The 18527-nt window shown below is 43.3% G+C and overlaps 1 protein-coding gene across 3 annotated transcripts in view; it reads right to left on the bottom strand.

The window, feature by feature from the left end:
* Positions 1-18527, bottom strand: part of LOC100350055 (ras and EF-hand domain-containing protein) — a 245165-nt gene that overhangs the window by 104136 nt on the left and 122502 nt on the right. Inside the window, exon 1 of one of the 3 annotated variants that reach the window (XM_070050197.2) lies at positions 4187-5115. The exons of 1 other annotated variant lie outside the window; for it this stretch is intronic. In XM_070050197.2, coding sequence (XP_069906298.1) covers positions 4187-4617 — 431 coding nt within the window. In that variant the 5' untranslated portion in view covers positions 4618-5115. Of the gene's footprint in view, positions 1-4186; positions 5116-18527 lie in introns of those variants that run through there. One more of the 3 variants, XM_070050193.2, reaches the window with a different exon arrangement.

Here is an 18527-nt window from a genome sequence, read left to right as displayed (position 1 = left end):
CAGCTGCACCCCCACTCTTCCCTTGATATGAGGTGAGACTGTAAGCTTACTTATCACAGTGAATCAATCCACAAAGAACACTCAAAATCAAAACAAACATAATCGAGAAAACTCTGAAAACCTTCAGGTCTGACTAAAGGACAGAAATAAAGGCCCTCCTCCCTCCCCCAAGCCATCAATCAAATGCTCAACAAACACACAAGCCCTATTTCCTTCTAGCTTGGCAATCTCTGAACACCACCACCAGCTCACACCTGGAACTTGAAGCAACAGTAAGGGAATCTGAAAGAATGGAGAAAAGGCACACAGCATGAATTCAACGCTTATTTTCTCTCTCTCCCTTTCTCAATAAAAATCGGGGGACTGGACTTCAAAAAGTTCATGAAAAATAAGGTTAAAAGTTTAGTTCATTTGGGTGCAAAAACTGCAAAATTCATGTGTCTGCAGGATCTTCAAATGTTGATAGGAAAATGTACTATGAAAATACAAGTATGGGGCCAGCGCTGTGGCGTAGCAGATAAAGCCGCGCGTACAGTGCAGGCATCCCATATGGGCATCAGTTCAAGTCCTGGCTTCTCCACTTCCAATCCAGCTCTCTGCTATGACCTGGGAAAGCAGTAGAAGATGGCCCAAGTCCTTGGGCCCCTGCACCTGCGTGAGAACCCGGAAGAAGCCTCTGGTTCCTGGCTTCGGATTGGGGCAGCTCTGGCCATGCAGCCAATTGGGGAGTTAACCAGTGCATGGAAGACTCTCTCTTTCTCACTGCCTCTCCTTCTCTCTCTGTAACTCTTTCAAATAAATAAATCTTTTAAAAAAAAATACAAGTATGTATTTGATTTCAAATTGTTGCCACCAAAATAAATTTATCTCTAAATCCCGTTTCTCATAAACTTTTAGAAGTACCCTCATTGATGAATCAAAGAATTAAACAATACAGACTGATTCAATTTATTCAGCAAATGCTGACCAAGTACCCACTAGGCATAAAACTCCCTTTCACCAAGATAACAATTCTGGCTGCAGAAATCGGCTGGGTTACATCTTAAATCTGCTCTCTTGCCTCCCCTTCCTCCCATGTTCTCTCCCTAGTTCCAGCACTTTTCTTGGCCTAGCACCCCCTTCCTTCCTGTATTCTTTTACATAATCACAGTGCCTTGCCCATTCTAGTTGCACCTGCTGGCAGACCTTATTCAAGCTTACCAGGAAGTGGCAACAGCCCATCCTAACCTTATAGAACATGTACACCTGCCAGATTCAAGTTAACTGTGACACAATTCCATGGGCCATTCCTCTGCCCAGTCTCTAAGGGAATGGGCCCTTCAATATTCTGAAAGAAAACAAACAATGTATTGGCACACATCCCAAAGGCCATTTTCGTCCTATGACAATGCAAAGTTATTCTCCCTCTAATGTCGCAATTACTGAGGACTAGGGAGTTTAAGTCCAAATGGCTTAATGTTTTGCTGAAATGACTTTTGAGATGGAAATCCTATCAACACTATCACACTTGCCTCTGCAGGAACCAAAGAGTCTGTGTCTACTAACTGTTCTTCAAGAGAACATGAGCGCCCCAAGGAGAGGCATGGGGCAGGGTGCTGCCAGGGGTAAGAAGAGCTGTCAGGTGAAAGACAAAGCCACACGATGTAGTGGCACCCCTTCCTGAAGAGAAAACTTTCCCTTCAAAAGAAAAGACAATATTTTATATTAAAATAAGCTCTAATATATGATGTAGTAAACTGAACAACTAAATTTTTTAAAGTTTAAAAACTCCAGATTTTGAGGAAAATTCCTGCTTGCGGTACTCTGCAGAGTTATGTCCACAATACTAGTTTGTGGTGTTTCCTGCAAGTAGCTGTCTTACTTTAAATATTCGCTGATACTATTTTTTGGAGATTTCATTTGCACTACGATCTTCTTGATTCTTGAGGGCATAAACTTAATCTCATCCTTCTCTTTGCCCTTGGGGACCTAGGACAGTACCTAACAAACATCTGTTACACAGCAGGAACTCAATGATATTTGCCCGAAATAATGGCAATGGCATTATTGCTAACCAAAGATTTTTTTATCACAGTTTGATAGGAGCGGGGAAAGATGAACAGCTCTATGAGGAAGTGGAGTAGAAGCAATATAATTTACCAAAACAGCTCATAGCTGCCATGGTAACAATCAGATGAAGTAACTCAGTTTAGTTCTTTTCCACTTAAACAGGCACATGAAAGTAAATATTGTACTTGCTAATCTCAAATGAGAAAGAGGTGGGGCTTAGGACACAGGTCTACCAGGTGACACTGACATTACATTTAATGATCTGTGAAGAGTTTGGAAAGGCATCATGATAATAATAATGCCACTATTTTTATTAAATCCTAATTTGTACACTGTTCCTAAGAAGGTTATTCAACTCATTTAACAGTTAAGTGTCCAGTCTGCTGCTGAAACTTGACAACTGTGAGACATAGATTCCTATATATACATATATAATATCAAGGATGATTTGAGCTCACCCTGCCTCACTCCTAAGATTGTTACTTTTAAGAAAGGTAACTGAAGGGCCAGCGCTGTGGCATAGTGGGTAAAGGTGCCAGCACCCCATATGAGCACTGGTTTGAATCCTGCTGCTCCACTTCCAATCCAGCTCCCTGCTGATGGCCTGGAAAAGCAGTAGAAGATGGCCCAAGTGCTTGGGCACCTGCACCCACATGGGAGACCTGGAAGAAGCTCCTGGCTCCTGGCTTCGGAATGGCTTAGCTCTGATCGTTGCAGCCATTTGGGGAGTGAACCAGCAGATGGAAGACCTCTCTCCTTCTCTCTGTTTGTAACTCTATCTCTCATATAAATAAATAAATAAATCTTTAAAAAAAAAAAAAGGTAACTGAACTCAGGCTACAGTACTGATGAAAGATGATCTCCAAGCATACAGTACACAGCAATGCTTAAACTTTTCTACACTCCTGGTGGAGACATTTCATTTTATTTCATTCGTAAACAAACAGAAAAGATGGGCATCACACCCACTTCCTGCACACAATCCCTCTTACACTGCAGTGAGTCATTCTCCATGCCCCGCAGTCCCCTCACTTTCCAAACGGTAGGGAGAAGCCGGGAGGGGGAGGAACCGGTGAGCACAGCAGGTGTAACCTCTGAGGCAAGGAAGGGGCACACTGACACGTCCAAGGGCTATTTCCTGTTCTGATGCTCCCCGGTGTCAGGTAAGCAAATGAAGATCTGAGAGGCATCACTGAAATTTCAGGCTCAACTAAGTCTCAGCTAAAATCCAAACAGGAAGTGGAACAACACGGACGGCACTGAAATGTCTGAATTTTCTGAGGAACAGGTGGAACTGGCAGCCCCAGACATACCATTACACCAAGGCTTGTATCGTGCAAACAGGCAAATGAAGTTCAGAAAGAAAGCCTGAACATCTCTCCCTCCAGGCACTGAAATCACACCTGCAGGCAAAGCCTTTCTCTCGGAGAATTGTTAGCAACTTGGTATTATGCCCTTTGTCTAAACTGTAGAAGCACACAATGTATTGTATGATTCTACCATTTTATTATGTTGTATGAAAAGGGACCTGAGATCCATTCACAAGATCAGATCCCTGCTGTGTAATTAAGTGGGCAAGTCCCTTATAGTCTCTGGGTCTAAATTTCTGGATCTAAGTTGCTCCTTCAGCCACACAAGCAAGCCTAGGGTGGTTGTGCAGAATCAAATGAGCGAACCCCGTGAAATGCTTACCACATAGTAGGCATCAAGGAGTGTCTGTGTCCAGTAATAAAAATGTCCAGCAAAGTTTTTTTTGAAAACTGTGATAGAGGATGCGGAATTGGCAAACTGCCAGAGGCTGCAGCCCCAGGGCACAGCCAGGAGGCCTTGGGTGATGTAATCAGGCAGGTGAGACTTGGGGAAGGCCCAGAGCCAGACGCTGAGACGGCACGGCAGCCGGTGCCATTAACTTCAGCAAGTTAAACTTTCTCCCCAAACCCTGGCTCCCTGAACGCATTAACTTGTCCTAACTCAGGGGAATCATCTCAGAAAAGTCAAAGCCAGCCGGCAAGCGTTGAAAAGCAACTTGGAGATGAGAGTAAGTCCCTTTGGGGTGCACATCACGCCAAGTGAAGAGCGACACAGGGGCAGGCAGCAAACCCCTCCATCACTTCCCGCCCCCAAATGACACACGCACCTGGGGATGAACTTGGCTTCGTCCCCGAGTCGCGCCTGGAAGTCCTGCCAGGCGCAGCCGGGCCTCGCCGTGTCCCACGGGGCGGCCGGCGCTGCCGCCGCGTCCTCGTCACTCTCGTCTTCCCCTCTGTCTTCAGCCTCAGTGCCCACGTCCGCTGCGGCGGGAGAGGACTCCCGCGGCCCCCAGCCCCGACGCCGCCCCCCGCGACGGGCCCCGCGGAAGCCGCGCGCGAATTCCTGGAAGGTGATGGCACCGTCGCGGTCCGCGTCCAGCCGCTGAAACACTGCCTCGGCGTCTGCGGGCCGCACGCGCAGCTCCGCGCACAGAGCGCTGAACTCCTCACGCTCCAGGCGCCCGGAGCGGTTCGAGTCGCAGGCGGCGAAGAGCGAGCGCAGCTGGGCCAGCTCCTCCGGGTTCCCGTCCGCCTCCATCCGGACGCGACGGGGCGCGCAGCGCTCCCAGCCGCGGCGACAGCGGGAAGTCCGGGGCCACCACCTGCTGCGGCCGGGCCAGGCGGCAAGTTGGGCTCGTCGGGCTGGTTTGTCCACTTGCGGTCACGTCAGGGCCGGGCGAGGAGCCTGGTTGGGTGGGAGGTGGCCAGGTGGCGTGCGCTGAGGCTGGTCCCGGTGGGACCCCAGCAGGCCCTTGGAGAGGTGGGGGTGCTCCCGACTCTGGAACCGCGCAGTAGCTTCAGCTCTGGCGACTGAGCGCCTGTGGCGCGGTGGCCGTCCCCACACTCCCGCCAGTGCCAGAGCGGCGCCGCCCAGGTGGGGAGGAGGGGCGCCTGGCTCGGGTTCCCACGCCTCCGGGGACTGGCCTGGGCTTTGTGTGAAGGAATCTGGGCCCCTGGCCGGACTGGGGCTGGCGCAGCAGCGTTGGCCTTCAGGGAAAACGCTGTTGACTGGGGTAAAGCCCAGTGGCCGGCTCCCCTGGGACGTGGTGCGGTCCTGAGCTTGGGAAAGGAACTGGACAGGTAGGTAGTGGAGGGACACCCAGTGCCTTTTACGCCTCAGTTCCAAAAAATTGATCAACTTCTCCAAGAGGGCAAGCAAGTTATCCAACAAACTCAACACAAGATTTACCAGGAGACCCTGTTTTCTAACTGGCTTTTGTTAACTCCGACTCGTCTAGCATTAAGGTCCCGCTAGTTAATAATGCGTATTGGAAACCACGTCAATCTTCCAGATCCACAAATGAACTTTTTCTCAGTCCTTGTCTCCTAGAGACTATTAACCTAAATCGCTTAGCAGAGTTTTGTTTTTGTTATCTTTAACAAACTTTATGGAAATTATATGTTCCAAAGTACACTAACTTTTGATTTTTTTTTTTTTTTTTTTTGACAAGCAGAGTTAGAGAGACAGAGAGAAAGGTCTTCCTTCCGTTGGTTCACCCCCCAAATGGTCACCATGGCCGGCCGATCCAAAGCCAGGAGCCAGGTGGGCCATCCTCCACTGCACTCCCAGGCCACAGTAGAGCGCTGGACTGGAAAAGGAGCAACCGGGACTAGAACCCGAGGTGCAAGCACCGCAGGCGGAGGATTAGCCTAGTGAGCCACGGCGCCGGCCTATCTTTTGATTTCAAGCCAGAGAGAGGGAGAGGGAGAGAGGGAGAGAAGGAGAGAGAAAGAGAAAGCTCTTCTATCCATCCCCTGGTTCACTCCCCAGATGCACCTAACAGCCAACACTGGCAAAGATAAAGCCGGGAGCCTGGAACTGGATCCTGGTCTCCTGTGTCAATGGAAGGACTCAAGTACTTGAGCCATCATCTCTCTGTTGCCTCCCAGGACACATTAGCTGGAGCTGGATGGACAGAGTAGTCCGGACTCCAAATATGAGACGCAGATGTCCCAAGCAAGATGTGTCACAGCATCTGCTCCACGGGTGGCTTTTAAACACTTATTTTGACAGTACTGTTGTTTCTTTAACAGACCACTGACCAGATGTGAAGTCTTTGAAATTCATCTATTTTGATACTGTATGAAATAATCTCCATCTCCAGGAACACCCATCTCTCATATTGCTTTATGCATATGTTCCTGTGGCTGATTCCCACAGACTATGAAAATAGTTTGCAGATGCAGGCCCTCTACATTTTAGATTTTTTACTTATTGCCATTTATTTTAGTTATGACTCTGTATTTTCCTTTATTCTCTTTATTTCTTACTATTTTTATTTTTTAAAATAGGAAACAAAGGGAATTTGATTGACACAGTTCCTCTAGGCTAGGTTTTAAATTTTACTTTTTAAATTGATCTAACAGGTAGGGAAATACCCACAACAGCCAGAAGCTGGGAAGTCAATCTGTGTCTCCCATTTGGGCAACAAGAGCCCAATTATTTGAGCCATCACCAGCTGCCTCCTGGGGTATGCATTAGCAGGAAGCTGGAATGGGAAGAGAAGCTGAGACTTACACCCAGGCGCTTTGATATGACAAGTATGTATCCCAATGACTGCACCAAATGTCTGCTCCTGGCTTCTTGTTCTTAAATATAAAGCTAAGAGCTGAACATCTCAGAACTGTTTCTTCTTGAATTGTACAGCAAACATGATCAATACTCACAGCATTTATGAAGCTGTAAACACTACTGAACCTCCTTCCAAAAATACAACTGGCAAATTATGAGACACATTCCATTAGAAGCCCGGTTTTAGCAACCTAATTGTTAAATGAATATAGTTCTATTGAACTGGAAAGATAATACATTGAATGAGTTTTATCATTAGTGTAATATAAAATGTTATTGATTTCAATTTTATGTGCTTTCCTGTTAGTTCTAAAGATTGATTTTTCCATGTAAAGTAGAAAGTTGCCAACTTGGTAATGCCTTTATAGCTTTACAGATATACTTGTTACAATGAATATTTGAAACCCTGTTATCACTATACTGTTTTAACTCCTCCAACAGAAGTGTTTTCCTGAAGACTGCCCCACAACTTCATTTCTGAATTTTTACTCTAACCTTTGTGATCATTCTTTCTGAATTCTTATCACCTGTTTTGCCCTTTCCCCAACCCATTCATTAAAGTCATCAAGAGATGTGGATTACTGTTGGTGGGTATGTAAACTGGTACAGCCACTGTGGAAGACAGTATGTAGAAACCTCAGAAATCTGAATATAGACCTACCATATGACCCGGCCACCTCTCTCACTCCTGGGAATTTATCCAAGGGAAATGAAATCAGTATATAAAAGAGTTATCTATACCCCCATATTTACTGCAGCACAATTTACAATAGCTAAGAGATGGAATCAGCCCAAATATCCATCAACTGAAGACTGGAATAAAGAAATTATGGGATATATACACCATGGAATACTACACAGCAGTAAAAAAAAATGAAATCCTGTTGTTTGTAACAAAATGGATGCACCTGGAAACCATTATACTTGTTGAATAAGCCAATCTCGAAAGGACTAATAGCATATGTTCCAGTGATCTGTGGTAACTAACAGAGCACCTAGGTAATCTATAGTAGTGAAATTGACACTTTAAGATAGGATGACTTTGAACAACCCTTGTCTGACTGTTGAGGGACAGGATTTTTTTTCATACTATTTTTTGAACTCTTTACTTAGTATAGAATTAATCTTATGTGTATAAAGTTAATTGAAAATAAATCTTAGTAAAAAATAAAAAGTTGGGAATAGGAAAGGGAGGAGGAAGATGGGTGGGAGTGAGGGTGGGAGGGCATGTATGGTGGGAAGAATTACTGTGTTCCTAAAGTTGTACTTATGAAATGCATGAAGTTTGTATACCTTAAATAAAAGGTTTCTGGATCTAAGAAAAAAAGATATGTGGATTATTCTAAATGTTTTAGGCATACATCTTCTTATTTCCCTGGAGATTAATCTACTCCAGGCATACTATACATCAGTTATCTATTACTGCATAACAATACAACCAACACACAGTGATTTAAAACAGAGGCCATTTATTTGTTTATAATTCCACTGTTATCAATTTAAAATTACAATTCAATTACAAAGAACTACCTGGTTGATAATCTCACTAGCGCTGAGTTTGAGAAAGCCTGCCCCCTGGCTCAAAAACCCCCAGTTGTGCCTCAAGTAAAACAGAACCAAGAAGAAGCTTCATCTGAGCAACCTGGTCTCATACAGATCCAAACAGTCCTCCTTTTACCCACACTTTATCACATGATTTTATCTTCATAGTTTCTTATCATCATGACACAACGCCAGTTATCAAACAAATGCTTTAGCTTTTCTCTTTTTGGCCTAACCAAGCTATGTCCTAACTGTTGTAGAAAAATTAGATCCTGCTTTTTCTACCAAAGGTTCCACAATTTCATTGAGACCTGTCACAAATATATTGCTTAGCATGTATTATGTCGGCTCAAGTAACAGTTTGCAGGAATCCTTTTTGAATATCCCCAGCAATATTTGAAGGAGGAAGCCAAGGTTAAATAATCTGTCTCTACCCCCTCACCTCCAAGATACAGAAGAAAGAGAAAAAAGAAATAGGAGGCATTTCTTTTCTATTTTAGCATCCAGAAACAACTAGCCAGGAATTGGAGATAACAGAGCAGCCTTTGAGAACCATTGAATTGGTAGGTAAGGTGAGATGGCCCACAGTTATCATCATGACTTTTAGAAAGATCAGCCTGCTCTCTGGGTGCTCATGGAATTTACACATCAGCGATAATCCTCTTAGAGCCTGTTTCTCAAAGTAGTGAAAAGATATCTTTGGAAAGAAGGAGTTCTGAGATCAAATACATTTGTAAATCACAAATAAATTTGGAAAAGAATCCTACTACACTCCTTCTTAGATGGGATAGAGAAAGCTGTTTAATAATCCCTGAATTGTTTAGCTATGTTAGCTTTGAATTTGAGGTTGGGTTTGGTTTCAGTTTCTGTGAGCTTTCCACAGACTAATTGCTCTTGGGAATATACTTCAGGAAACTTTTTTAGATAATGACTGTGGTGGTGAGTCCTAAGAAATGATACCTTGCTGCCACATAATACATTGGCCCAACTTTTCAGAATGGGAATGAGCACTACCCCCTTAGCCGCTTTTCACTCAGGAGTGGGAGAAGCTTTTAATGGAATCTCATTGTGATCTTCCGTGTAGGATTTTCCTCGGGTACAGGAGACTTCCTCAGAGCACGACTTAACACTTCAGTTACCCTGCCTCAATACCTGGGTAATGCCATAGTACTGGGGTGGTTGGAGGTGGGGGGGGGGGTGTAATTAGTTTAAGAACTCTCTGAAACATACACACCCCTGCAAGACCCCAGGACTTAGTTTTCTCAAGAATATCTACTCACAGCTTACTGTTCATCAGAAAGCTAAAAAAACTGTACTGAAGTTTCTGCAGAGACTAATGTGTCAGCAAACTTTTATTGTAGCAATCTCCTTACTCTTTATTTAAAGCATGAAAAAAGATAAAATTATATAGCACCCATAGCCTCTATCCAATGTGGATATTTTATCATATTTTTCAGATACATTTTTTTCCTTTTTTAAACTTACAAAAAGATTTATTTATTTGGAAGGCAGAGTCACAGAGACAAAAGAGAGAGATGTTCCATCCACTGGTTTACTTCCAAGAAGTTAGGAGCCAGGCCTCTCACATGGAGGGCAGGGACACAAGGACTTGGGCCATCCTCCACTGCTTTTCCAGGTGCATTAGCAGGGAGCTGGATCAGAAGTGGAACAGCTAGGTTTGGAACTGTGCCCATATGGGATGTCCACTAAGTCACAGTGCCAGCCCCAAGATGTATTTTTTCAAGTAAAATACTATAGACCCAGTTGAAGTTTCCCATTGATTGCATAGTGTTTCTGTAAATAACGCATTAGCATTGATGTGTATGCAGTGTTGGCAGTCATTAGATTTGGTAAGTCATTGCAAAAAGTTAAATATTTTCTATAATGCTCCAAATAAGGTCAAACAGCAATTAGTATCACAAGCCACAGAATAGGTGTATGACATGTGAGAATTTAGTGAGAATTGGTAAGTTTCAAATTTCTGATCTCATTATGAGAAGCTCAAAATTTGATCCTTCTCACCAAACAAGACTCATGTGTCATTTTAATATATTTAGCAAACTATATGTCTCATACATCTTGCTTCTCTCAGTGTGATGAAAGTTTGTATTTTATATTATATATGTAGGAAGCAAAGAGGGAGAAAAATCAGATCCAGTGAAATATATAGCCATCATCCAACTTGAAGACACCAAAAACCAAAGCCAAAACCAAAAATATAAAAACAAACAAAAAACCAAGATAAGCAGAATTCTACAAGGCCCCCAAATTCCTGCCTCCTGGGGCACATGTTCTGCATAATCGTTCCCTTTTCAGAGCGAAAGGGGCCTGTGAGTAGGATGAAAGTCACTCCTGGTATTACATCAAGTTATATGAGGAGGTCTTTGAAAAGTTCATGGAACAAGCACATTATGAAAAAAACTACACCTGGATTTCAAAAATGTTTTGCACCAAAATAAACTTATCTTTTAAAACTTTTTCCACCTAAAAATGTATTTTATTTTTATTTATTTTTTAAGTTTTTTTATTTGATAGAGTTACACAGAGAGAGAATGAGAGGCAGAGAGAGAGGTCTTACATCTTCTGATTCACTCCCCAGATGGCCGCAAGGGTCAGAGCTGAGCCGATCCGAAGCCAGGAGCCAGAACCTTCTTCCGGGTCTCCCACATGGGTACAGGGGCCCAAGGACTTGGGCCATCTTCCACTGCTTTCCTGGGCAATAGCAGAGAGCTGGATCGGAAGTGGAGCAGCTAGGACTCCCATATGGGATGCCGGCACTGCAGGTGGTGGCTTTACCTGCTACTCTACAGTGCCGGCTCCAAAATGTATTTTATTTAAAAAAATGTATTTTATTTACTTGAAAGGCAGACAGACAGACAGCCAGAGATTTCCCATCTGCTTGGATCAATGCCCAACTGCCTGCAACAGCAGGGGCCCAGACTGAAGCCCAGCCTGAAGCCAGGAGCCGGGAACTCAATCCAGGCTTTCCACATGAGTGTCAGGAACCAAAAAACGTGAACCATCACCTGCTGCTTTCAGGGTACACATCAGCAGAACACTGGCATCAGGAGTGGAGCCAGAACGGAAACCCAGGTAGTTTAAAGTGGCAACCTTACCACTATACCAAATGCTGGCCCCATTCCCGTGAACTTCTTGAAGTGCTCTCATGTTAAGATTCCCTTCCCTTGCTGGCTTTGAGGAGGTGAACTGCCACGTCATGAGAACCCAGGTAGCTGGGACACAAGGGTAAGTGACTTGTGGGAGCTAGGGATGGCTGCATAATCGCCAGGAAAAAAAAAAAAAAAAAAAAAAAAAAAACTGGTACCTCAGTCCTACAACTGCAAGGAACTGCGCCCTGCCAATAACTTCACTGATCCTAATGTGGTTTCATCCTTGTAAGACCCTGAGTGGTGAAGCCAACTAAACTGTCCCCGGGTTTCTCACTATAGAACCGTGAGGTGCTCACATTGTTCATTTTATGGGCATTTATTTGAGGCAACAGTAAACTAATACACAAATGTAAACAGTTTTCTTAAAGAGACAGGGAAAAGCAGGCAAGATTCGAAGAATCTGACAAAGGCTGGTAGGAAAATGTGATGTATACACCTCCAGAATCTATTTGTCATGAGATTTTAAGTTAAAGCTGATTTGGGGAAGTTTCATTTTGGCCTTGTAAACCTAAGGCATTTAATACTGCCTCAGTGTAATTGACAACACTTTTTGTAAATAAAAATTGTTTGAGCCATGAAAGCAAATACTACTCTAGAGGAGAAAAATAAAGAATTTCTTATAAAACTGTGAGGATGCACAAGGAAGATCCCACTTGAGAGTCTTCAGCATAAACTGCTGCTGAGAATGCAATCATTTCTTAATCATTTTAATGAAGTGACATTTAATAAAAACGCACCCACTTTAACTCTGTAAAATTACTTTGGACAGATGTACAGCTGCGTTTGCCCACTATAGAGTCAGTGTGATTCTGTCTTTTCTACAGTGTTACATAAATAGAATCATACAGTATGTACTCTGTGCTGGTTTATTTTACTCAGCATAAGATTTGTATATATTGTGTATTTCAGTACTCCATTCCTTTCTAGTAAAGACTAGGATTACGTTATGTATTGCACCATAATATGTTTATCCTTTCCTTTGTTGACTGACAATTGGCTTATTTCCAAGTTCAGGCTATTATGAATGAAACTATTATGACTATTGCTGTACAAGTATTTGTGTGAAGGAACCTACGTGTTCATTCCTCCTTGGTTCCTTCTGAGTAATGACATTTCTGGGTCATATGGTAAGTATCTGGTAAATTTCTAAGTTACTACCTGTTTTCCAAGTTGTATAATTTTACATGTCCACATAGTAACTCCAGTTTAAAGCTGGGCAATCATAAGTTTCAGAAACCTGGACTTGCAACTGGATCTGAAGTAGGGGCAGTGCTGGAGGCTGAGTCCTCAAACTGTGGGCTCTGACACTACTTACTGGTACACAGTGTCACAACTGAATGGATTAAAGGATGCCCCACTGGTCACTGCTGCAGAATGGGTTGTTTGCTTATTGGTGGTGATAAATACTCAGATCTTTCGAGGTCACATTGTGATAGAGGCCTTCTCAAAATAAAGATAAAAGAAGAAAAAAAACTTAACCTGGGACTAGAGTGTGATCATTATCTGCTTGCCTGTAACTGTTTTAGCTTCTGTTTGGTAACACAGAGCCATAGTGTTAACCCTTGCCAGACAGTGTCTTAGTATGTGTATGGAAGAAATATTAGATATAATAAGAAAAAGTAGTTAAACATTATCAGTAACTACATATCCATGTGCAGTACTGTATCAATTCCTATAGCCACCATGTAACATTAGAATATCCAGTTAAGTGTATGCTTGTAACCATATATGGGGGAACAAAGGAACTAAAAATATATATGAGAAAATACCCCCTCTTTGTTCGGGCCTCAGCCTCTTTGGATATGAATCCAACTGAGCCCAATAATAACAATAATAATAATAACAACAATAATAATAATATTGTTTCCTATTAAAAGGCCTTGGTGTGTCAACTCTGTTCATAAATTCTGCTGTAACATGGGTCTTTTGTGTTGATTTTGGTGTGAGAGCAGAGGAAATGCAGTTCATTTCTTCCTGCTCATGATCCATTTAATATGCTTTGGACCATCCAGATTTGCAGAGCTATCCCTAATGTTTTCTTCTAGAAATACTATTGATTTATCATTTATTACTGTATGTATGACCATTTTGTGTACTGGGTGAGTTGACAGTTGAAGTTATGTTTCATCTGTATGGATATCTAGTTCTTCCAGCACTACTTGAAAAAAACCTGTCATCTCCCCACTGAATCACCTTTGTGACAAATAAAATGGCCATAAATATGTGGGTCTCTTTCTGGGCTCTCCATTCCTTGCTATTGATTGATCTGTCCTTTATCCAATACTATGTGCCCTCTGTTACATTGTTTTATAATAAATTGAATACAAATCTTAAAACCAAGTAGTATCAATCCTTCAAACTTGCTATTCTTTTTCAAAGTTGTTTTAGATATTTTTGGATCTAAGTTTTGCCACTAAATTTTAAGATAAATTTTGTTGTTTACACAAAAATAAGTCCTGATGACATTGTGACCGTGTTAGTTCTTAAAGATCATTTTGGGAGAATTCATACCTTATCAATGTTGAGGCTGCCTATCAGTGATCATGGAATATATCATCTTAATTTATTTAAGCCTTCTTTAATTTTTCTCAATATTATTGTATAGATTGTGATTTATAGGTCTTTCACATATCCTGTTAAATTTATCTCTAAAAATATCTGATTTTTAATGCTATTGTACAAGACAATGTGATTTTAATTTTAATTTTCAATTACTCATTGTTAGTTTATAAAATTAAATTTACTGTAGTATAGTGGAGAAACTATTATCCTGAGATCTTGCTAAACTCATTTACTGGTATCAGTGGCTGTTTCAAAGAAATAGATTTTTTCATACACAATCATGTTGTGTGGAAAATAAACAGTTTTACTTCTTCATTTAGAGTACCTATGTCTTACTTTTTACTTCATTGCACTGGTTTGGACTTCCAGTACAATGTAGAATGGCAGTATTAAGAACAGGTAGCCCTGGGGCCAATGCTGTGGCATAGTGGGTAAAGCTGCCGCCTGCAGTGCCAGCACCCATATGGGCGCCAGTTTGAGTCCCGACTGCTCCACTTCTGATCCAGCTCTCTGCTATGGCCTAGGAAAGTAGTACAAGATGGCCCAAGTCTTTGGGTCCCTGCATCCACATGGGAAGACCCAGAGGAAGCTCCTGGCTCCTGGCTTCGATCGGTGCAGCTCCAGCCACTGTGGTCAATTGGGAAATGAATCAGCGGAAGGAAGACCTCTCTCCCTCTCTCTGCCTCTCCTTCTCTCACTGTGTAACGCTGACTTTCAAATAAATAAATAAATCTTAAAAAAAAAAAAAAAAAAAAAAAAACAGTAGTCTTGCTTTGCTCCTAATCACAGAGGGAAATCATTCTCTTTCACGATTAATTGTGATGGTTTTGGATGTTCTTTAGTGGTGTTAGGAAGTTCCCAGTTTCCCATTGCTGAGAACATTTATTATCAGTGGAGTTTTCAGCTGTTAAAGGCTCCCAGCAATGACTTAGATGCTTCTGTTTTTACTCTTTTATTCTGCTGATCTGACAAATTATCTTTGATGCATTTTCAATTTTAATCCAACCCTCATTTTCTATATGGTCTCTGGCTTCTTCACATGGTCTCTCATTTGGGCCCTTAAAGGGTGGCACAAGGGCTGTTTGTGGATATTCATGGAGCAGCGGGTCAAAGCTAAAAGGCTTCTTAACCTCAGAAGTCCCAGAAAGTTACTTTTGCCATTTTCTATCAGTCAAGCAAGTCACTAAGGCTAACCCAGACTCACAGGGAGGGTAATTTGTCTTGTAATGGGAGGAATAATAAAGAATTTGAGACCATTTTAATCTACCACACCTTTCTTATTTTGAGTTTGGCTTCATAATACACCCTTTTATTTTTTCTACATATCTGCATGTTTAAAGCAGGGAGTTGTATTTCCCACTTCAGCTCAGTCCACCAGATATCCTCCCCGATTCTTTAGTCCTCAAATTCTTTTTTTTGTTTGTTTGTTTGTTTTTTTTGACAGGCAGAGTGGACAGTGAGAGAGAGAGACAGAGAGAAAGGTCTTCCTTTGCCGTTGGTTCACCCTCCAATGGCCGCCACGGCTGGCGCGCTGCGGCCGCCGCACCGCGCTGATCCAATAGCAGGAGCCAGGTACTTATCCTGGTCTCCCATGGGGTGCAGGGCCCAAACACTTGGGCCATCCTCCACTGCACTCCCTGGCCACAGCAGAGAGCTGGCCTGGAAGAGGGGCAACCAGGACAGAATCCAGCGCCCTGACCAGGACTAGAACCCGTTGTGCCGGAGCCACAAGGCAGAGGATTAGCCTAGTGAGCCGCGGCGCCGGCCTAGTCCTCAAATTCTTACCACTCCCCTGGTTTTCCTAAAAGAGATTAGGTCTTTTTATTTTATTTTATTTTATTTTATTTTACTTTTTTGACAGGCAGAGTTAGACAGTGAGAGAGAGACACAGAGAAAAAGGTCTTCCTTCTGTTGGTTCACCCCCCAAATGGCCACCACGGCTGGCGCTGCACCCATCCAAAGCCAGGAGCCAGGTGCTTCCTCCTGGTCTCCCATGTGGGTGCAGGGCCCAAGCACTTGGGCCATCCTCCACTGTACTCCTGGGCCACAGCAGAGAGCTGGACTGAAGAGGAGCAACCGGGACAGAATTCGGCGCCCCAACTGGGACAGAATTTGGCGCCCCAACCGGGACTAGAACCCGGGGTACTGGCACCGCAGGTGGAGGATTAGCCTAGTGTGCTGCCGCACCGGCTTTTTTTTTTTTTTTTTTTTTTTTTTTTTTTTTTAAGATTTATTTATTTATTTGAAGGAGTTACACACAGAGAGAGGAGAGGCAGTGAGAAAGAGAGAGAGGTCTTCCGTCCACTGGTTCACTCCCCAGTTGTTCACAATGGCTGGAGCTGTGCCAATGCGAAGCCAAGAGCCAAAAGCTTCCTCCAGGTCTCCCACGCGGGTGCAGGGGCCCAAGAACTTGGGCCATCTTCTGCTGCTTTCCCAGGCCATAGCAGAGAGCTGGATTGGAAGAGGAGCAGCCGGGACTCGAACTGGCGCCCATATGGGATGCCAGCACTTCAAGCCAGGGCGTTAACCTGCCACAGCGCCGGCCCCATAGTTCTCTCTTTTAACAGTTCCCATGGGACCCCATAGGTCTCTCTTTTAATAGTTCCCATGGGACCCCATTTCTACCCCATACTTTCTGTCTGTGTCATACTGTTTCCCAAACACTTAGTACTCTTTGAAGACTTCATATTTTCTTCATACTGTTCTCTCTGCCCCAGATCCCTTCAAAACTTAACCATCATTCTGTTCAACCCTTTAGACACTCTTCATGAAATAGATTTCCCAATTTTAGAGACAAGAAAACTAAGTTGCAGGTGAGTTATATGACTACAATCACAGAATTTATAGGACTAAGATTCAAACAGCCTGAATTGACAACCCAATTCCAGTTTTTGCTACACATTTCCTTCCACTGGGCACGTAGCAGACGGTGTCTTGCTCTGCCCCATCCCCTCAGAGCCCCTGTGCATTTCAACCCAACAGCCAGCCCTTGTCTTTGCTGCTTTCTGGCTTTTAGGATTTGTTTGCCTATGTGTAGAGAGAGCCATAGATGCCCGACAACTGGTATCTGTGGGGAGCAAACCGGACTAGACTGAGTTACTGGAATTAAGACTTATTCTATGCATCTGCTCTCCCACAATATGGCGCTGGGAGAGGAGAAAACAGCTTCTACGCAGCTGCCTCCAGTTCAGCCAATAAACTGTAGGACTTGCTCCTGATTGGAGGAGAGCAGCGTACTCGGCGTGTGGGCAGCCGAGTTGGGATTGGCAGAGGAGGACTATAAAGGAGGAGAGAGACGGCATGCACCAGGAACATCTATGGGGAACATCTAAGGGGAACACCTGTGCAGCCCCCGAGAGAGCCGGCCGGCGGTGTGCCGCTCCCCTGCGGAAGTGGGGAATGTGGCCAGGGGGAACTGCCCTTCCACGGAGGTGGAAGGGATAGTAGCCAACCCGGGAAGAACCAGCAGCAAACCCGGGGAGGGCCGAGCAGACAGAAAGAACAGCGCAGGGTCCTATGTCGTTCCTCCACGAAGAGGGGGAGCGACATAATGGTGCCGTGACTTGGATAGGAAACCTAGGCAGGGTCTAGTGTCGCTCCTCCACGAAGAGGGGGAGCGACATAATGGTGCCGTGACTCGGATATGAAGCCTAGGCAGGGTCCTGTGTCGTTCCTCCACGAAGAGGGGGAGCGACAGTATCCTCTGTGGAATTAGTCCTTGCACATTGTATAGTACAACAGATACTTCCTTGCGCTCTATGTAGAAGAACTTGACTTATAAAATCTTCAGTAGAACTGAGACAGTCAATCCTCCTCCCTGGGTGGTGGTACTTGTTGCCAGTGTTGCACTGTGGCTTATCCTCCTCTCCCCAGTTCTGCCTTTTCTTCCGTAATCTTCCACATGCATATGAATTCTCACAAGCTAAGGCAATGCATAACTGCTTCCTTGGCATGAAATATTCTCTGGAGATACTGTAGTCTAAGTGTGCTGTGGCGTCTGCAGTTTGAGAAAGGATTTATGTGCTATATTGGTTATCTAAAAACCATCTCAATGCCTTGGCATAAGTACTGCAGATATCAGCACTGCATTGGGCATTGACGTTATGCATATAATGCCACTGTTTATACAACCAAATATTTATGGGATATAAAAGAGTAGATAATCCTTCTAGAATTAAGTGGCTTGTCCTTCTTTCATGATACTGTTCTCTCAGTGTCTGAAAATAAATTGCAGTATGTACATTAATAATCTCAGATAAGAAATTAAATATATTACAAATGGATGATGCAAACAAGCAAGAAAATACCAATACTTAAAAATCTGTGCTTTTTTGCTCCATCCTGAATTGAAGGTTGGAGGGATAAGGGAAGTGTTTAACATATAAAGATGTGTTATTTTCACATGCAATTATTTCATGATTATCTATTTTCAACTAAGCTAAAAAAGTTTCCGACTTTAATTGTAAAAAATCTGGGGTTCACTTAACTAAGTAATTTTCAAAGTCTTTGTTGATAGAAATTCTGTTTTCACAAGACGATAGCAGGCAATATCAGAAACGTCATGAAATATTTTGACTTCTTTGTAAACTTCTTTTATGTGAC

This window comes from Oryctolagus cuniculus, chromosome 1 (genome assembly GCF_051225735.1).
Source record: "Oryctolagus cuniculus isolate XC-2025 breed Fujian yellow rabbit chromosome 1, ASM5122573v1, whole genome shotgun sequence".
NCBI classification, from domain to species: Eukaryota; Metazoa; Chordata; class Mammalia; order Lagomorpha; family Leporidae; genus Oryctolagus; species Oryctolagus cuniculus.
The sequence above is the reverse complement of the archived record's forward strand: the minus strand, read 5'-3'. Positions and strand labels throughout refer to the sequence as shown.